A 22,439-nucleotide genomic window follows, 5' to 3' on the forward strand; every position below is an offset into this window, starting at 1 on the left:
AATCCAATATGGCCACCACAGCCGCTATTTTGTAAATACCTATTCTAAACTTAAAAACAATTTCTAATAGGCCGATCTTATTTAAAATCGGTCTAGGAATGATCAGCTCATGGTCCTGACAAAGTTAAGTTAACATTATACTTAACTATTTTTTACTCAAATTGGTACATATTTCAACAACAAAAATAAATACTGTAGGACTCAGGTGACCGTTAAGGCCCATGGGCCTCTTGTTAATTACATGATAACTTGTGTCTTTATGTAGCTATGTGTAAAGAATCTGAAGATTAATAATGAAAGGGCTTATTATGCTTTACAAATCTACAGTTTTATAGAGGTTTGATATATCTACCAGCCAATGAGAACAATACATTTGAGTAAAAGCACTATATATAGTTATACACAACAGGTTGATGACAGTGCAATTATCAGTCGTTCAAATAACCAGCATTTTAAAAATACCTACATATATTACTTACTCCTAGAGAAGTATTAAAAAGAATGCAGCTGAATGTTGTGTCTTTCTGTGGAAATGATTATAACTTTATGTAAAAAACATAAATTGCTACTTTCTTGTCAAGGGCAGTGTTGACAAACACAAAATGTCCTCCAACTGTCAAGGTCAGTGTTGTCAAAGGCCCAATTTCTTCTAGCTGTCAAGGGCAGTGTTGACAAACACACAATTTCTACTAGCCGTCAAGGTCAGTGTTGACAAACACACAATTTCTACTAGCCGTCAAGTTCAGTGTTGACAAACACACAATTTCTTCTAGCTGTCAAGGTCAGTGTTGGCAAACACAAAAAGTCCTCCAGCTGTCAAGGTCAGTGTTGTCAAAGGCCCAATTTCTTCTAGCTGTCAGGTTCAGTGTTGACAAACACTCAAATTCATCTAGCCGTCGAGGTCAGTGTTGACGAACACAAAATATCCCTCAGAGTTCAAGGTCAGTGTTGACAAATACACAATCTCTTCTAGCTGTCAAGTTCAGTTTCGACAAATACACAATTTCTTCTAGCTGTCAGGTTCAGTGTTGACAAACATACAATTTCTACTAGCCGTCAAGTTCAGTGTTGACAAACTCACAATTTCTTCTAGCTGTCAGGTTCAGTGTTGACAAACTCACAATTTCTTCTAGCTGTCAAGAGCAGTGTTGACAAACACAGTTTCTTCTAGCCGTCAAGTTCAGTGTTGACAAATACACAATTTCTTCTAGCTGTCAGGTTCAGTGTTGACAAACTCACAATTTCTTCTAGCTGTCAAGTTCAGTGTTGACAAATACACAATTTCTTCTAGCTGTCAAGGGCAGTGTTGACAAACACACAATTTCTTCTAGCTGTCAAGGGCAGTGTTGACAAACACAATTTCTTCTAGTCGTCAAGTTCAGTGTTGACAAACACTCAAATTCATCTAGCCGTCGAGGTCAGTGTTGACAAACACAAAATATCCCTCAGAGTTCAAGGTCAGTGTTGACAAACACAAAATATCCTCAAGATGTCAAGGTCAGTGTTGACAAACACAAAAATCCTTCAGCTGTCAAGGTCAGTGTTGGCAAACACAAAAAGTCCTCCAGCTGTCAAGGTCAGTGTTGGCATATACAAAATGTCCTCCAGATGTCAAGGTCAGTGTTGGCAAACACAAAAAGTCCTCCAGCTGTCAAGGTCAGTGTTGGCATATACACAATGGCCTCCAGCTGTCATTGCTGGTATTGAGTTCATCTTGAGTCTCAGACTGCTGTCAGAGTTCAGACCAATAAACTGTTCTCTGGAAACTAGGGATGAAAAGGTTAATTTACATGAATGTCACAGGCATTTTATGTGACCTGGAGGTTAATTACATATCTGTGCTCGGGTAATTGTTCAGTATTTCTGAGATAACCAGCGGTAGATGAGTCATGGCGGAGTGTTGGATGTATTTGACCGTCTCCATTGCTCTTGTTTGACATGCGGAGGAAATAGGTTTAGGCTGTAGCACCACTGTTACATTTCCTTATCTAATAGTGGCGGCCATATGGTTATATTTGTCACAGACAATTCGACAATTACACCATGGTTTATGGCTGAGGGACATGCGAGGATGTCTGCCTCACCCATGTTCATACATGTTCCATTATCTGTTCTACATTTATGTCAGAGTGGCAGTGACTTGGAAAAAACGATCCAGTAGCGTTTGAACGCTGAAATATCTAATGGAGGACTGTGTAAATTGACCAAACCATCGTAACTGTTGTAATGTAGTGTTAATACTCCATAGAGCAATACTGTACTAGGACTATACTGTACCTGAGCCACTATAATGTAGTGTTAATACTCCATAGAGCAATACTGTACTACACTATATTTTACCCACTATAATGTAGTGTTAATACTCCATAGAGCGATACTGTACTAGGACTATACTGTACCTGAGCCACTATAATGTAGTGTCAATACTCCATAGAGCAATACTGTACTAGGACTATACTGTACCCACTATAATGTAGTGTTAATAATCCATAGATCAATACTGTACTAGGACTATACTTTACCCACTATAATGTAGTGTTAATACTCCATAGAACAATACTGTACTAGGACTATACTGTACCCACTATAATGTAGTGTTAATAATCCATAGATCAATACTGTACTAGGACTATACTGTGCCCACTATAATGTAGTGTTAATACTCCATAGAGCAATACTGTACTAGGACAATGTGGCCAACAGACAAGGTTAATGTAATTAATACATTTAATGGCAGTTTTTATTGATGTTAAATTGACTTATACATGTCTTACTGTACACTATAATTTGATAGACTTTCCTCTGTTCTGTGACCTATATTACACTGTGATCAAAGCTAGGAGGCCTTATATTATGTTACAGGAAATGTCTGTACTATTATTCAGCAGTAAGGGCTGGCCATTGAACTGCTGTCTCACATGGGTCTCTGTCCTATTTCAAATTCCTTTCATGATTTTACATAGAAAATTATTCTTCATTTCCTATGGTGTTAAACTCTGTGGCAAGTGAAAAACATAGTCACTCCAGAGTTTGAGTGAGGACTGTAAATCATGATGTCACACAGTTGCTATTATGTATATATGACATCACAATCGGTCAATCAATGACAAGTCATTCTGACCAATCAGATTTATGCATATTTCCAATATTATGCAGATTTATGCACTTATATTTATAATTATGCATGGACCTTATAGCAAAAAATGGCTACGGTAAACCTTCGGTCAGTTCGAACAAAATCAAATAAATATTGATGAACCTGTTCGGATTATACTAAATTATGCTTCAGAAAATAAGTGTGAGTTCGAACTATCGGCAAAAATGTCGGCAAAGTGCAAATCAAGTCACAAACATATACCCGACATATATATCCAATGTAAGGTCGAAACGTAACAACGACGGCCTGGCATAGAACAATGGCACATTTATAAATGGGTAAAATGATAGTATATTATTTAATTCAATGTTAGTTACTCATTAACTTTCTTCATTTCGAGATAATTATGATCGTTATTGCCAAGCAGAGGCCATTGTGTAGGCCCCAAAACAGTACACGTTTCATTTGTGACACAAAAGTTAGACTACTTAGTTTGTATCAGATACCTAAATATGGAGTCTTTGCGTGGTTAGGTTTTATTTGAATCAGAAACTATTTTATATATTATTTCGTAATGAATGGTCCGTTTAATAAATTGAAAACATAGTCTACATAACCTGTTGCGTTTACAAAGCGCAACTGTAAATATAGGTCTATATGTTAATAAAATTAGGTCAGAACATCAACATGTTTGCTTTTAAATTATAAGTGATATAGTCCTAATACCTACCAAACTTATTTGACACCTTCAAAATTACCCATCGCTACTTGGGACACCTGTGGATTGTTTGGACTTGGACATGAATGCTAATCACGTCACTCACCATGGCTGGGCGGCCGATCTCTACCGTGACATCTCGCGTGTCCTGCCCTACCTGGTGTGAGCTGGGCAATAATTAAGGGATGTCTGGTCGCATTTAAAAAATCAAAATGCTTAGTTAACACTGTATTTGACAACACACGGGCGATTTCTTAGTTTGCCATACAGCGTGACATCAGTTCGTACTGATCGCATGTTATTTATACATTGTCGGGGCCTAAGTTGCAATTGGCTGTCTCATGCATGATGTATTTTTCAAACAATGTAAAAAATGAATCAACGCTAAAACCTGTGACATATATTTATGGTTTGTTTGTCACAACTGTAATGCAATGCTCACACATACATCCCATTGCCCTAAACGTGTCTGTTGATCAAAGTATTGGCATTTTTCCGGGGCCGATCGCCGCAAGCTTTCAATGGAATTTGCCGAAAAAAAATCTGACTTTACGTTCTTCATTTGACAAGTTCGGACTATCCGAAATAGGAGTTCGAAATACGGTCAATCAAAGTTTGAAATATCATTAGCTAGAAAATTATTGTTTTTATTGAAAAAAAATATGTGTTCGAACTATCAGCCGATTCGAACTGACCAGAGGTTTACCGTAAATTGGATACTTCTGTTTCCATGACAATATCTTGATTCTTACATTTTTTTATATTAATGAAACTTGAGTTTTACCATTTGGGGAAGTGTGCAACGTATTGAGTGGTGGGGAAGTGGTTCAAGATTAACAAGAATGGTGACCGGATATTGAGTCGTGGGGAAGTGGTTCTAGATTAACAAGAATGGTGACCGGATATTGAGTCGTGGGGATATTGTTATAGATTAACAAGAATAGTGACCGGATATTGAGTCGTGGGGATATTGTTATAGATAAACAAGAATGGTGACCAGATATTGAGTTGTGGGGATATTGTTATAGATTAAGTAGAATGGGGACCGGATATTGAGTTGTGGGGATATTGTTATAGATTAACTAGAATGGTGACCAGATATTGAGTTGTTGGGATATTGTTATAGATTAACAAGAACGGTGACCAGATATTGAGTTGTGGGGATATTATTAGTTACACGGAATTTTTGGCAGGGTATACGGGATAACGGCCTCAGGAAATACGAAATCCTTTAGGGTCATACCATTCCGTATACCCTGCCAAAAATCTGTGTAACAAATTTATTACCCCTTTGAGTCTTTGATAATAAAAGCAAAGAAAAATAACAGGCTCAGTACCTCATTTAGTTTCGTTTTATCAAATTCCTCGAACTGTTCTTCCTGATTCTTTTCTTTTAAATACGTCCTCAGCATGTTTGCCGCTCGTCTGTTCGACTTTTGTGTGTTATGTGGCACATAGTTAGCCCTTTTGGCGAGTATTTCCTCATCAGTATGCGAAGCGAAACGTTTTGCTATTTTGTAAACAGCGAAACAGACGACGAATGCGAGTTGTCTCCCGATGCCCGGTCGCAAGATACAAAGACACGTGACCCGTATACCCCTTGTAAAATCACGTGATTCCACCGTATTACTGCTGAGAATCACGTGACATGACCGTATACCCCCTGAGATTTTCGTATACCCCCTGAGATTTACGAATGCGGTTTGGTACACTGTAGTTTTTAACCAATCAGATTCCTAGATTTTTCTCAAAGGGGGAATAATGTTATAGATTAACAAGAACGGTGACCAGATATTGAGTCGTGGGGATATTGTTATAGATTAACTAGAATTGTTACTGGATATTGAGTCGTGGGGAAGTGGTTCTAGATTAACAAGAATGGTGACCGGATATTGAGTTGTGGGGATATTGTTATAGATTAACAAGAACGGTGACCACATATTGACTCGTGGGGATATTGTTATAGATTAACTAGAATGGTGACCGGATATTGAGTTGTGGGGATATTGTTATAGATTAACTAGAATGGTGACCAGATATTGAGTTGTGGGGATATTGTTATAGATTAACTAGAATGGTGACCGGATATTGAGTTGTGGGGATATTGTTATAGATTAACAAGAACGGTGACCACATATTGAGTTGTGGGGATATTGTTATAGATTAACAAGAACGGTGACCACATATTGAGTTGTGGGAATATTGTTATAGATTAACTAGAATGGTGACCGGATATTGAGTTGTGGGGATATTGTTATAGATTAACTAGAATGGTGACTAGATATTGAGTTGTGGGGATATTGTGATAGATTAACTAGAATGGTGACCAGATATTGAGTTGTGGGAATATTGTTATAGATTAACTAGAATGGTGACCGGATATTGAGTTGTGGGGATATTGTTATAGATTAACTAGAATGGTGACTAGATATTGAGTTGTGGGGATATTGTGATAGATTAACTAGAATGGTGACCGGATATTGAGTTGTGGGAATATTGTTATAGATTAACTAGAATGGTGACCGGATATTGAGTTGTGGGGATATTGTTATAGATTAGCTAGAATGGTGACCAGATATTGAGTTGTGGGGATATTGTTATAGATTAACAAGAATGATACTGATAGAAATATAGAAATCTTTCTAGATTGACAAAATGGTGACTAGATATATATTGAGTTGTTAGGAAATAATTCTAGATTTACAAGAATGGTAACTAAATATTGAGTTGATGGGGAAGTAGTTGGATGAACAGGTTGTAATTTAGCTGGTATCATTATATGAAGGTAAAATTACACCAGCAGTGATAAGGACACACAGATGGTAACAACATAACTATGTTCTCTTTGTTTACAGATTTTATGGTTTGAGCAGCAGTTTGTTAAGAAGAGAGTTAAGAGAGACCTAACATTCACAGATCCACTCTGGGTTAAACAGTGGTATTTGGTATGTATATATTTATAATCACATCTTCTGATTCATAATGTTACCATTAATTAACTTTGGGAGAGACAAACAAGACAAATGCCTTATTTTTTGCCTGCCATCATAAGATAATTGGTTGTTCAAATCACAATTTCTCTATCATCTTTCACCGTCCTTGAACTGTTTGTCTGTTAGCCATAATTAAACACTTCTTGGTACATGTATTGCTATTTGAAGTACTTCACTGATATTTCTTTATTTTGACAGTTTAAGCTTGTTAATGTTATTTCTTCAAAAGTCCTTTATTGATGTATGATGATGTCTTTCTTAAATTTCACAAGTTGGTTCTTCCTCGTCCTTAATTGTGAATGTTCCCTTTTGAGACTGATCAAAAGAATTATATGGCTACATTACAAAATAACAGCCTGAGACTAAACAAGTAATAGGCTGATGATCGATTATAATCGAAAATCATTCGGTTTACCCTTTCTGATTCTGATTATCGATTACAAATTCCATAATCGCTATAATCGGTTCATCATAGAAATTAAAGTATTCAAATGTCATCCATGTAAAGTATGCTTTGAAAGTCATAGATTGTTATGATTTATACTATATGATTGATAAAAATGCCTAAAAGTTGCTTGATATCCATTCATTATAAAAGAACGAAACCTAATGTATAGTGAACAACTCTGTCCGTTGATGTAATAGTTGTGCTCTCATTCTATTTGGGTATTCAATTCCAAAAAATTATAAACCGATTATGCAATCGATCATCGATCGTTTTACTACTTCCAATTACAAACCGAATATCGGTCATGATTTTAAAGCGATTGCCCATCACTAGACTATACCCTTTACCATCCCATCTACAGAGGCACTGAGTCCTCCATAAATTTGCATCGTTTCGATCATGAAATGCTATATAATATGAGTGGTAGGCTACCAGTCTTTGTTAAATGAAAGTGGAATGTAGTTTAAGCCAGACATAGTGAACCTTTTCCTTGTAGTATGGCGGTGGTCGTCGGGGAAGGAATGGTCCGGGAGGATTCGACATGGGGGTGGCCGGAGCCTGGAAGATGGGATACTCAGGAAAGGGTGTGGTCATCACTATACTCGATGACGGGATTGAACGAGATCATCCAGACCTTATAGGGAACTATGTAAGTAGAACACCAAGGTGGTTTTAGAAAACAGGACCGATTGTCAGATGTTTGTACAGCTTGCTTTTTTACCCCCCCGCTTTCACCGAAACGGGGGATATTAATTTGGGTTTGTCTGTCTGTCACGATTCGTTTCCGTGCAATAACTTTCAGCACACTTTATTTGCTGGAGTTATGGCCCCTTGGCTTCCAATTGGGGGTAAACAATTGCCGTGAATCATGACGTCACAATGGTAGATGACGTCGCAAAGCATTGTTACTAGACGTCATAAGTAGAAGATTGACCAATGAAATCATGTCCAGAGTGAGACGCACTAGTGGGTAACCAAAAATGTCAACCAACTCCTAGCAGGTTTATACAATGAATCGTGAGTGAGGAAACCTGTAGTGGTTGTGGGAGAAATGTAATTATTATCATTTATTTGTTCATAAACAATTAATTGGTTATAAGTCTGATTACTAGGCAATACAATGATAACTCATCATTCCTGATATTTGAAGTACTTGACAGATAACCAGCTTCTAGGTCTTCAGTATCTTGTCTGTATGTAACGTTTAAAGTGAAAACATTGTAACCAACGGAAAATTGTAATCAGTGTAAGCACTGCGAACATTGTAATCACTAAAATCAGTGCAATCATGGTTAGTGTAACTACTGCAAAATGACAAGTGGAGTAAAGCATTGTAAATCTTGTACGTAGTGTGAATACGTATTTGACATGTAATTACGTATTTGACATGTAATTACATATTTGACATGTAATTACGTATTTGACATGTAATTACATATTTGACATGTAATTAACAATAAAAGGTTGTGTTACAAACATCCAGTGTAAATGCTACAAATGTGGTGCAAATGCTTCCCACCTATACTGTATGTGGTAAATATAAACAAACAGTGTCACCTATACTGTATGTGGTAAACATACAGTGTCACCTATCCTGTATGTGGTAAACAGACAGTGTCACCTATCCTGTATGTGGTAAACAGACAGTGTCACCTATACTGTTTGTGGTAAACAGACAGTGTCACCTATACTTTATGTGGTAAACAGACAGTGTCACCTATACTGTCTGTGGTAGATATAAACATACAGTGTCACCTATACTGTTTGTGGTAAACATACAGTGTCACCTATACTGGATGTGGTAAACAGACAGTGTCACCTATACTGTATGTGGTAAATATAAACATGCAGTGTCACCTATACTGTATGTGGTAAACAGACAGTGCCACATATACTGTATGTGGTAAACAGACAGTGTCACCTATACTGTATGTGGTAAACATACAGTGTCACCTATACTGTATGTGGTAAATATACAGTGTCACCTATACTGTATGTGGTTAACATACAGTGTAAGTAAGAAATACATAGAGGATACAGAAAGTTAACCTTACATGTATGGTTGCCATTATTTCCGTGATCCTGTTGTTGTAATGGTGAAAATAAGGTCAAGGTGACTCTTTAATGCAGATTTTTTATGCAAAACAAATCTTATGAAATTAATGCACTTTATGAAAAGTGCGGCGGATGAAAAACAAATTTTTTAATTTATTCTTCAGATGTAGAACACATTAAAGCCAACTTGGTAATGGTGACATGTAATGGGAGTGGTACAGGGCTGGTCCAGGTAATGGGAGTGGTACAGGGCTGGTCCAGGTAATGGGAGTGGTACAGGGCTGGTCCAGGTAATGGGAGTGGTACAGGGCTGGTCCAGGTAATGGGAGTGGTACAGGGCTGGTCCAGGTAATGGGAGTGGTACAGGGCTGGTCCAGGTAATGGGAGTGGTACAGGGCTGGTCCAGGTAATGGGAGTGGTACAGGGCTGGTCCAGGTAATGGGAGTGGTACAGGGCTGGTCCAGGTAATGGGAGTGGTACAGGGCTGGTCCAGGTAATGGGAGTGGTACAGGGCTGGTCCAGGTAATGGGAGTGGTACAGGGCTGGTCCAGGTAATGGGAGTGGTACAGGGCTGGTCCAGGTAATGGGAGTGGTACAGGGCTGGTCCAGGTAATGGGAGTGGTACAGGGCTGGTCCAGGTAATGGGAGTGGTACAGGGCTGGTCCAGGTAATGGGAGTGGTACAGGGCTGGTCCAGGTAATGGGAGTGGTACAGGGCTGGTCCAGGTAATGGGAGTGGTACAGGGCTGGTCCAGGTAATGGGAGTGGTACAGGGCTGGTCCAGGTAATGGGAGTGGTACAGGGCTGGTCCAGGTAATGGGAGTGGTACAGGGCTGGTCCAGGTAATGGGAGTGGTACAGGGCTGGTCCAGGTAATGGGAGTGGTACAGGGCTGGTCCAGGTAATGGGAGTGGTACAGGGCTGGTCCAGGTAATGGGAGTGGTACAGGGCTGGTCCAGGTAATGGGAGTGGTACAGGGCTGGTCCAGGTAATGGGAGTGGTACAGGGCTGGTCCAGGTAATGGGAGTGGTACAGGGCTGGTCCAGGTAATGGGAGTGGTACAGGGCTGGTCCAGGTAATGGGAGTGGTACAGGGCTGGTCCAGGTAATGGGAGTGGTACAGGGCTGGTCCAGGTAATGGGAGTGGTACAGGGCTGGTCCAGGTAATGGGAGTGGTACAGGGCTGGTCCAGGTAATGGGAGTGGTACAGGGCTGGTCCAGGTAATGGGAGTGGTACAGGGCTGGTCCAGGTAATGGGAGTGGTACAGGGCTGGTCCAGGTAATGGGAGTGGTACAGGGCTGGTCCAGGTAATGGGAGTGGTACAGGGCTGGTCCAGGTAATGGGAGTGGTACAGGGCTGGTCCAGGTAATGGGAGTGGTACAGGGCTGGTCCAGGTAATGGGAGTGGTACAGGGCTGGTCCAGGTAATGGGAGTGGTACAGGGCTGGTCCAGGTAATGGGAGTGGTACAGGGCTGGTCCAGGTAATGGGAGTGGTACAGGGCTGGTCCAGGTAATCGTGACATGTAATGGGAGTGGTCCAGGGCTGGTCCAGGTAATCGTGACATGTAATGGGAGTGGTACAGGGCTGGTCCAGGTAATGGGCTGCAGACATGCCAACTAGCTGTGATCTTCTCATGGAAGTTATTGTGGCTTTGGAGAATGCTCACAGTTATGTCATGTTTCAATTTACTTAAACTCCCTGTTATAATGACACTCATGGTTTCTGTTGGGGTGTTTTCAGATTGATCATCTTTGTTTCTTTGGCAAGAAAGATAAGTTGTTCTGTAGGCTAAAAAAGGTTTTATTTCCAAATTATCTCTGTGGTCTATGTTACAGCTGGGTCCATTATAACATATATTGTGTTTGGAAGCTTTGTGAACAACTGTCACAGAAGCTTTGTTTTGCACTGTTGAAATATTTCCTCATGAATTAGCGAACGAAATAGATACAGACTATTGATTCAACAAACCCAATTTTCCTGGACTAATGCTAATTCAGATATTGACATATCTATCATGCCTATCCAGATAAACCCCTGATCATTTGTGGATTCAAGCTTTATCATTGTTTAAAGACCAAACTTTTGAAAATTTTACTTTTGTTGGCAAAATGGAAAGGAAATTATGGTCAGTGTTTTTATAGAAATGCTGTGTCTGAGAACCTTTAGCTGTTATCTTGCTTGGAAAGTGGAGTGTTTTTCTGTGTTGACTGGCGCTGTCAGACGATAGGAGCCTGTGGGAGCCCTGGAAATGTCATCTCATTGTAGTGGCAATGTTGTAAGGAGTGTCGTAGGAAGTGGAGTACTAGAATAAACTTCAAACGTTGTATTGTCTGTAGGTCTGGTATCTTTGTGTTGTCTGTAGGTCTGGTATCTTTGTGTTGTCTGTAGGTCTGGTATCTTTGTGTTGTCCTTAATTCTGGTATCTCTGTGTTGTCTGTAGGTCTGGTATCTTTGTGTTGTCCGTAGGTCTGGTATCTTTGTGTTGTCTGTAGGTCTGGGATCTTTGTGTTGTCTGTAGGTCTGGTATCTTTGTATTGTCTGTAGGTCTGGTATCTTTGTGTTGTCTATAGGTCTGGTATCTTTGTGTTGTCTGTAGGTCTGGTTTCTTTGTGTTGTCTGTAGGTCTGGGATCTTTGTGTTGTCTGTAGGTCTGGTATCTTTGTATTGTCTGTAGGTCTGGTATCTTTGTGTTGTCTGTCGGTCTGGTATCTTTGTGTTGTCTGTAGGTCTGGGATGTTTGTGTTGTCTGTAGGTCTGGTATCTTTGTGTTGTCCGTAGGTCTGGTATCTTTGTGTTGTCTGTAGGTCTGGTTTCTTTGTGTTGTCTGTAGGTCTGGGATCTTTGTGTTGTCTGTAGGTCTGGTATCTTTGTATTGTCTGTAGGTCTGGTATCTTTGTGTTGTCTGTAGGTCTGGTATCTTTGTGTTGTCTGTAGGTCTGTGAAGAAACATGATCAGCATGTGTCACCACACAGTTCCTACATGTGCGGTTTTTGTCAGGACTAGTTTTCCCGAATATTTGTCACCAACTGGCCTACCAGATAGTTGGTCTTCACTTATTTCACCAGGATGTTTGTTTTGACTGGTAAACCAGATTTTTTTTTTGAATGAAAAACCTGAATTATGTTTTGTATGAAAAATTCATTATAAATTGGAATTTTTATTAATATTCACTGCCAAGTGGTTAAGGTGTCTGATCTATGATCACTCGCCCTCTACCATTTGGTCACAGGTTTGAGGCCTATGTGACGCAGTCGCCCTGGTCTGTGTTTTTCTTTGGGTACTCTGACTCTTCTCTACTACCTAAACCTGACTCGTCCACAAATGACCATAGCTGTTAATAGGACGTAAAGCACAAACAAACCAAACCTGTACATTACAGTTCCATAACAAACACATCTTCTATTTCTTGATATGCCCTCTGCTCTCTACTCAACTTTTATCTGGTGCTCAATTGATAAATTCCAATGCTTTGACTTGTTTTGAACATGAATTTCTAACTTACACTCATTTTGACAATGATTAAGAGTCGGTTACCGTGGAAACCAAATAAGTAGGCTGTGTAGCCATGCAAATAATGTACACCTGTCAATGACATGAAAACTTTTCCCTGTCTTCGCTCTCCTGCCTTTGTTCATGAACATATCTTGATGAAACTTGGTACACATACTGCTTACCAATATAGCTCAGAACGCGTTTGCATTTCAGAAGCTTACATGTATTTGTAGTGGAGTTATGCCTGTTTTATTGCCAAATAAGGGCATTGTGTAGTAAATGTAAGAACTTTTTAATTTTTGTTATCATTTCCTTACAAATTTTGTATGGTAATGCTAGAAGCATTAATGTTCAACACATATTATGAGATGAGTTTCAACTTTCTGCGTTTTGGCATATCACACTTGACATAGTAACGCTGTTCAACGTTTTTACCGTTAACTTTTGCTTGTTTACACGATAATTCAAACAATAGTTCTTGGATTTTTGTCAAGCATTACCTGAATGCATTGGAAACGTTCATAAATCGTGATGTTTATATGCTATTCAGCAGAGTTTTGTCCCTTTCTCATTGCGGGGCTATGATCCTTTCAATGCTAAATAATGACATTGACATACAAAAACTGTTTGATTTTTTAATCAATTCCTTTCAAATTTTGTATGTTGATGCTAGAAGCAAATATGTTCAACATATATAATGGGTTTTTGTTGTCGAGTTGCTGGCTTATCACACTTGACATAGCAACACTGTACTTCATTTTTGCATTAACTTTTGCTTGTTTACACGATAACTCAAACAATTGTTCTCCGATTTTTATACGCCCGTCAAATTTGACGGGAGTATTATGGTATGGCGTTGTCTGGCCGGCGTAAACTTTTGTTTGTCCGGCAATCTCCTCCTACATTTTTCAACCGATCTCTTTGAAACTTGGAATACATTATAATCATGATCTGAAGTTGTGTGTCCCTTAAAAGAGTTTTGATTCGAAAAGATTTGCAAAAGTTATTGCACTTTGTTTATTTCAGTATTTGATTTTTGTCCGGCAATCTCCTCCTACATTTTTCAACAGATTTCTTTGAAACTTGGTATACATTATCATCATGATATGAAGTTGTGTCTCCCTTAACAAAATTTTGATTTGACAATTTTTGCAAAAGTTATTACCCTTTGTTCATTTCAGTATTTGATTTTTGTCCGGCAATCTCCTACATTTTTTGACAGATTTCTTTGAAACTTAGTAGGCTAAATAATCATGATATGTTGTTGTGTTTCCTTGAAAAGAATTTAGATTCAACGATTTTTGCAAAAGTTATTGTCCTTTGTTCATTTCAGTATTGGATTTTTTTATCTGGAGATTTTCTCCTTCATTTTTATAGCATGTCAGCTAACCACTCTTTGAATGATGCAGATCTTATTTCAATGTAAGAAAGTATATAACACTATATGGCATTCGACGGGTGTATATTGTTCCGCCCCGCGGTACTCTTGTTATTAAACTACTTGGTTGTTTCATTACCTGAATGCTTTGAATAAATTCTTAAATCGTGACTTTTAAACCGTATTCGGCAGAGTTATGCCCCTTTTTCATTGTCATATAAGGGCATTCTGTCGAAAACGAAGACATTTTTAATTATTTGATTAATTCCTTTCAAATTTAGTATGGTAATACACAAACCAAACATGTTAAACATATATACCAGGTTTTGTTGTCGCGTTCCAACTTTCATACCAGGACTCCTACCTCAAAGCCAAGGTTCTAGTTTTAGTAACAGCAACATTGACCACGAAAGTGTAATTCTGAAACACAAAATAGTTTATATGAACACAGTAAATGAATGGCAAGGTCACAGTCACCAACAAAACAGTGGCAGTGAACACAATGACATTTATATCATATGTCACTACCTGCTTCCAATATATCAATACCCTCCGGAGGGTCTGACAGGTGTATCATCCAAGGGTCTGACAGGCGTATCATCCGAGGGTCTGACAGGCTTGTCATCCGAGGGGTCTGACAGGCGTATCATGCGAGGGTCGGACAGGCGTGTCATCCGAGGGGTCTGACAGGCGTATCATGCGAGGGTCGGACAGGCGTGTCATCCGAGGGTCTGACAGGCGTATCATCCAAGGGTCTGACAGGCGTATCATCCGAGGGTCTGACAGGCGTATCATGCGAGGGTCTGACAGGCGTATCATGCGAGGGTCGGACAGGCGTGTCATCCGAGGGTCTGACAGGCGTATCATCCAAGGGTCTGACAGGCGTATCATGCGAGGGTCTGACAGGCATATCTTCCGAGGGTCTGACAGGCATATCATGCGAGGGTCTGACAGGCGTGTCATCCGAGGGTCTGACAGGCGTATCATGCGAGGGTCTGACAGGCGTATCATAAGAGGGTCTGACAGGCGTATCATGCGAGGGTCGGACAGGCGTATCATGCTTCCACTCGTCTTGTTTGTCTTGTTTATTGCTTGTGGCATTTATAAAACAAAGCTCACTCTAAAATTAGGGTTGCTATGGAGATGGAAAGATTGCTGACCATGTGAAAGTTGCACGCTAATTCATTATAGATTGGGATGTCTGATTGGCTGTGTTTATGTTTGTTTGGCAGGTCAACCGGTCTTGTATGAAGGTATTACTACTGTATCAACTGTCATAAGTGAACAGACTTAATGACCCATCATCACAAAAATGTCACAGCATATCTGGTCAGTCAAAAAGTCACGGCATATCTGGTCAGTCAAAAGTCACGGCATATCTGGTCCGTCAAAAAGTCACGGCATATCTGGTCAGTCAAAAAGTCACGGCATATCTTGTCAGTCAAAAAGTCACGGCATATCTGGTCAGTCAAAAAGTCTAAGGGCAGTGAACTATTTCTCTTGATGATGCAATAGTTATTATACAAACTGAAAAGTTATACACCTTATATAGGGCGATAACTTAAACTGTAACTCATAAAGAGTCGTTCAGCTAATTACAGGCGGGTAACATCAGTGTAAATATGTAAAGTTGTACATTACAAAGGCTTGTTATACTAAATGAAATGCTGGTAGGCTGGTTACATATAACATAAAGGTCTTACAGTATATTAGGCAGATATTGGCGCTGACATCTTAAACTCGAAAGAATCAAACAAGATTGTCGGCTGATCTGACAGAATTAATGGTAGCTGAGGACTCAGTGGCTAAATCTCAGATGGATTTAGAGCTGTGGAGAATATCCTACTTGTCGGTCTGAGTGGATATAAAGTGATGCCCAGTGCTATACCTGGTAACTGATTTGTGATTGACGATCAGTAGAGAGTACTTACTGTAAGGGTACAATTATGTGTTACAGAGCCAGGCAGTACTACTGTGTGGTATTCTATGAATTATTAAATATTCCTGTATTGATCATAGAACTCTGTATACATATCAGGCTCTGTCTGATCCCCTGTTCTCAAACCACTGATTGGGCCTTGTAATATAATTACATCTTTTTTTCTATTTTTCTGTTCACAATTTTCTCACTTATAGGATGTCGACCAGTATTTATATTGGTTCTTGAGAAGGAAAATAAAAAAGATATTGAGTCTTACATTGTACTTCTCAAGAAGTCAAGGTTCTGATCCAATAACAGTTCTAAATTTATTTAGCTTGGACAGGGCCAAGGAACTTATGAAATAGGGGCTCATAATCAGTTAAACTTGGACAAGGTTAAGGATCTTGGAGCCAAGGACCAGTTGTAAACTTTTACTGTTTAAGTCGGGGTAAACTGGGACAAGGTCCAGAACAATTTCATTTGACCTCAGACGAGACAAGTTTCTGTTGCAATATTTGAATTCAGTTTGTGTCTGATGGTGCTATTCTAGGATTGTTGAATGTTTAATACTAGGAAGATGGTACTTTATAAGATATGTTGACGGTGCTACATAAGATATGTTGATGGTGCTACATAAGATATGTTGATGGTGCTACATCAGATATGTTGACTGTGCTACATAAGATATGTTGACGGGGCTACATAAGATATGTTGACAGCGCTACATAAGATATGTTGATGGTGCTACATAAGATATGTTGACTGTGCTACATCAGATATGTTGATGGTGCTACATAAGATATGTTGACAGTGCTACATAAGATAAGTTGACGGTGCTACATAAGATATGTTGACAGGGCTACATAAGATATGTTGATGGTGATACATAAGATATGTTGACGGTGCTACATGAGATAAGTTGATGGTGCTTTATAAGATATGTTCATGGTGCTACATAAGACATGTTGATGGTGCTACGTATTTCCGGACCAACACAGGATTTCTTTGATTTGTGGACCATTAAGTTGGATTACGTATAATTTGGGAGATTGAAGTAATGTAATTCATTACTTGGCTGAATCTCGTTAGCTTGGTCAAGGCCAGATAATTGTTTTAATGTTCGTATAACTGAATTGGTCTGTAATTCATTTTAATCTCGTTAGCTTGGTCAAGGCCAGATAATTGTTTTAATGTTTGTATAACTGAATTGGTCTGTAATTCATTTTAATCTCCTTAGCTTGGTCAAGGCCAAAATGGACTGTTTTAATGTTTGATTTTACACAGGATCCTTCTGTAAAATTTTCTTACTATGACCTTAAAAATAAATTTTCTCTTTAATCAATTACTTCTCTATCTGTATGTAAAATGATGGGGATTTTGCTGATGAAGACCAACCAGAAAGTGTGTCATTGATAAATACAGCCTATATATTAATGTCTATCTGTATTCGTTTTAACCTTGGTAATGATATTATCTATCTTAAACACTAACAATATCCTGGTACCCCTATTGCTTGTATTAGCAGCAAAACAGGTTTTACCTTGTTTATTATTTAAATATCAAATTAGTTGCTGACTTCAACACGAATTGATTACATTGGATAAACAGATTAACTACAGGATCCTGTCGTGAATCCAATTGTGTGCCGATATCTTATCATCCATTTGAAGTGAAGTTTTGTTGCTGTAGCAGCAAGCTAGTCTATGTAAAGGTGAAGGACATAAGTACAGTGTTACATGGCTGTACCAGACTTCAGTACTGTGTAACATGGCGGTACCAGACTTCAGTACTGTGTTACATGGCTGTTCTAGACTTCAGTACTGTGTTACATGGCTGTACCAGAATTCAGTACTGTGTTACACGGCTGTACCAGACTTCAGTACTGTGTTACATGGCTGTCCCAGACTTCAGTACAGTGTTACACGGCTGTACCGGACTTCAGTACTGTGTTACACTGCTGTACCAGACTTCAGGACTGTGTTACATGGCTGTACCAGACTTCAGTACTGTGTTACATGGCTGTCCCAGACTTCAGTACAGTGTTACACGGCTGTACCGGACTTCAGTACTGTGTTACTCTGCTGTACCAGACTTCACGACTGTGTTACATGGCTGTACCAGACTTCAGTACTGTGCTACATGGCTGTACCAGACTTCAGTACTGTGTTACATGGCTGTGCCAGACTTCAGTAGTGTTACATGGCTGTACCAGACTTCAGTACTGTGCTACATGGCTGTACCAGACTTCAGTACTGTGTTACACTGCTGTACCAGACTTCAGGACTGTGTTACATGGCTGTACCAGACTTCAGTACTGTGTTACATGGCTGTTCTAGACTTCAGTACTGTGTTACATGGCTGTACCAGACATCAGTACCGTGTTACATGGCTGTACCAGACTTAAGTACAGTGTTACACGGCTGTACCGGACTTCAGTACTGTGTTACACGGCTGTACCAGACTTCAGGACTGTGTTACATGGCTGTACCAGACTTCAGTACCGTGTATCATGGCTGTACCAGACTTCAGTCCTGTGTTACATGGCTGTACCAGACTTCAGTACTGTATTACATGGCTGTACCAGACTTCAGTACTGTGTTACACTGCTGTACCAGACTTCAGGACTGTGTTACATGGCTGTACCAGACTTCAGTACAGTGTTACATGGCTTTACCAGACTTCAGTACTGGGTTACATGGCTGTACCAGACTTCAGTACTGTGTAACATGGATGTACCAGACTTCAGTACTGTGTTACATGGCTGTTTCAGACTTCAGTACTGTGTTACATGGCTGTACCAGAATTCAGTACTGTGTTACACGGCTGTACCAGACTTCAGGACTGTGTTACATGGCTGTACCAGACTTCAGTACTGTATTACATGGCTGTACCAGACTTCAGTACTGTGTTACATGGCTGTACTAGACTTCAGTACTGTGTTACATGGCTGTACCAGACTTCAGTACAGTGTTACACGGCTGTACCGGACTTCAGTACTGTGTTACACTGCTGTACCAGACTTCAGGACTGTGTTACATGGCTGTACCAGACTTCAGTACTGTGTTACATGGCTGTACCAGACTTCAGTACTGTGTTACACGGCTGTACCAGACTTCAGTTCTGTGTTGCATGACTGTTTGATAGCTCATTTTTAGGTCACTTGAGCTTTAGCTCAAGTGACCTATTGCTATCCGTTTTCGTCCGTCGTCCGTTAACATTTTACATTTCAAACTTTAAGTCAAGTTCTGCTGGGCCGATTGAACTGAAAGTTGGTAGGAATNCATTAGAACAGTTCTTATGCAATAATTAATCAGCTTCATTGAAAAAGACTTTAATGTTTTAAAATCTAAAGTCTCTGACGTTTCATTCTTTAATCTTCCTCACTGCTGTCACAATGAATCCCCATTTTAAGCAGTACTGACCCAATAGGGCTTCAGCATTAATACAAATTTATGCACAGTAAATTAGCTCCAGTGAGAGGTCTGTCCAACCTGATCAGTCATTTACACATGTACAAGCACCCCCTGATGGCCGCTCTAGATGAAACTTTAGAAGTTGTGTGAGGTGATGTACTGCAGTTGTCCATGGGGAGGATGAGATTGAGACAATTGTTACCACAATGTTATCAGGATACTGTCTGCACAAAACTCTCTTCATTCCACTGTTGAATTGATTTCAGCCAACGCTGACTCTAATTCACCCACTTTACCATGTAATTCACTTTAGGTACCAAGTTTTATCTTGGAATCTAAAAAAATAATCTGTCTTAACTTTTACATGGTGATATGCTGTGATATGTACATTTGCAATAGGGTTTTTAAAGATTGTAAGGTCAAGGTCACTTACTGAAAATAGACCATGCGGAGGTATGGTCCTTATCTCCAAAACCCAAACGACTGACCTGTTTGAAGTTTGACATGGTGATACATTGTGATAAGATTGTAAGGTATTATGGGTCGCTGTTACTAAAAATATACCATGGGAGTATGATCCATATATTGGAATCTAAAAGGTTAATCTTTCCAAATTTTGACATGATGATACACTATGATATGTAGATATGATACTTAATAGTACGTCTATCTGTTACTTAGTACATTGATGCAGTTATACACTCTTTGAGGCCTTGCTACTGGCTGAGAATAATAGATTTATTGAAAAAATACCGAACTTATTTATAAATGGTATAGCATATAGAATTCTTTGTTTGGAACTACTAACATTGTATTGAGTGAGGACGAGATTCTGTAATTGGGGTAAAAGACAAAATGTTGTGGTGACAGTATAAGAGATATTGATAAACCTGTGTCCAGTCACTATGGACAGTCACGAAGACTTGGTGGGTCACTCTCACTGACTAACCTTATCATGGCCTCGGCCCTGATATATACAGAGCTGTACTGGTCGTATAGCCACAACTGTCCAATCTGTCATCATACCGGTGACACTTACGCTGGATTTACAGCACAACACTTATTATCAGGAAGTGATGATACATGGGGGAGGAATAAAAAGACAATGGGTTTTCCTTAAGTAGTGTGAGTGATTCAATATTTACAAGAAAATAACAACTTCAGGACTTTTAGGAATAAAATGTTTCTGTTGATTTCATGGAATTAAAGGTCATTGAATATTTTCTTGTTTTTGAAAAATTGAAAACGTTTGTGATGTGTCAGCTACTTTGTATCAAACAGCAGACCATGTAGCTATAGGCACATCACTGGTGACATCCCAGACTGTAAATAGATAATGTATGTCAAATACCGGACCATCATTAGTAGCAGTTCAATAGTCACAGGAAATGTGTGGTATCATGAGACAGCAGATCATGCCTGTTGTTGTGTTGATAAACCACTGTCTTGTGTCAGCTGTGTAGCTGTGGGATAGCCACCATCTATACTCACCACAGAACATTTCCTCATACAAGTCTCGTAAATAACAATGTTATATTCCTATAGCACGCTCATTAATTCTCTAGCTTAACACTGACATTATCACCACACAGTGCATCTGTTGTGATGGAGATGATGGTGCATTCTGAAGTAAATCCAGTGGAGTAGGATGTATAATTTAATGTAAAACTTACAACCTCATTGGCCGGTGTAAATCTGTTAATTTGTCTTATAAGGCACTGTGTAATGTTTGTCTTAGTTACAAGACTGGCATTATATAAATGTCTTGTGTTTTATCTAAGACTTATAGTTACAAGTCGATGTCATTGATCTGTTGTATAAAATGTATATTAGGTACTTTATCATCATGTCATTACGATAAGTTTACATGTGAGTAATATATGCTCTATGTGATGCTATAGGTAGGAAATGGTTTGTGTTATCCAATCCTGTGTCTGTCCTGGACATCTGAAATGTACAGTTACATGTACCAGATGGAATGTTGTGTTCCCCACCGAGTAGCACTCACCAGAGTACGAAGGGGGGCCTATATTACACACAACAAAGCTATGGTGTCTGCCTACAGGAGACATAACATATACAAGTTAACATTTCTACCAAACACGATCCTCTTTTCCTAATCAAGATGTACTTGAAACCTGCTGAGAATAATTTTTACTTTTCATTGTAGAAAGTTTTTCATGTTTGTATGGCAATTTATCTGTCTAACTTTCATTTTAAAATCTGTGAAAGATGCAGGTATCGAAATTACCTAAAATTTTATTAAATGACAAAGCTAAATTACACTCAAAATATACCCCTAGATTCTACCAGAGTGCTTAAATTACCGTATAACATGAATGTTTTGCTTTGTAAAAACATATGTGGTTTTCGTGGTTTCTATATGGAGCCATGTTAATAAGTCTAACAAAAGATTGGTATACTTGACTCACGAAAAAATCTGAATAGCTTCAAACCTTGAAGAAAATACCCCTGAACATTTCATGCTGTACAGTTTATTGTTTTGAGGGTAAACATGTCTAAATAAAGGTGGACCATTCATCGTTTACCCTTACCTAGCACCCTTACCTAGCATCCTTACCAGGTACCATGCCAGCTACCTACTGATTATAGTGCTATAACAATGAACAGTATGTAGCTCTTAGCTATATGAAACATAAGTTATGAAGTTATTATGATCATCTTTTATACTAGTAGGTTTCCTTCGTGATATTCTGATGTACACTGTATAGAGATTTTTTTCATAACTCTGTCCTTTATCATTGCTGTCAAACATGATAACCGACAACTTTCTTTTAAGAATTGAACATTTTTCTGTGTGACACTTTACTCCGACACAGTACCAGTACTGCTGGGAGTACCTGTGCGATTGTTGTACAGTACTTAAGGGTCCCCATACCATTACCAGACAAGTAATTACTGGT

At 39.1% G+C, this 22,439-nt stretch overlaps 2 protein-coding genes across 3 annotated transcripts in view; one reads left to right on the top strand and one right to left on the bottom strand.

Moving 5' to 3' along the window:
- The window catches only part of LOC110453082 (furin-like protease kpc-1), a 72,154-nt gene that overhangs the window by 22,679 nt on the left and 27,036 nt on the right, over positions 1 to 22,439 (top strand). For both annotated transcript variants that reach the window (XM_021501912.1, XM_021501913.1), the window contains exons 3-4: positions 6,671 to 6,760; positions 7,753 to 7,905. In XM_021501912.1, coding sequence (XP_021357587.1) covers positions 6,671 to 6,760; positions 7,753 to 7,905 — 243 coding nt within the window. The remainder of the gene's footprint in view (positions 1 to 6,670; positions 6,761 to 7,752; positions 7,906 to 22,439) is intronic.
- Positions 9,452 to 10,945, bottom strand: LOC110453083 (flocculation protein FLO11-like). The gene is made up of 2 exons (XM_021501914.1): positions 10,875 to 10,945; positions 9,452 to 10,819 (listed from the first exon to the last, which is right to left on the bottom strand). The coding sequence occupies exons 1-2, from the start codon at positions 10,943 to 10,945 to the stop codon at positions 9,472 to 9,474; spliced, it is 1,419 nt and encodes a 472-aa protein (XP_021357589.1). The 3' UTR covers positions 9,452 to 9,471.

This window comes from Mizuhopecten yessoensis, unplaced genomic scaffold (assembly GCF_002113885.1).
Source record: "Mizuhopecten yessoensis strain PY_sf001 unplaced genomic scaffold, ASM211388v2 scaffold7087, whole genome shotgun sequence".
Taxonomy (NCBI): domain Eukaryota; kingdom Metazoa; phylum Mollusca; class Bivalvia; order Pectinida; family Pectinidae; genus Mizuhopecten; species Mizuhopecten yessoensis.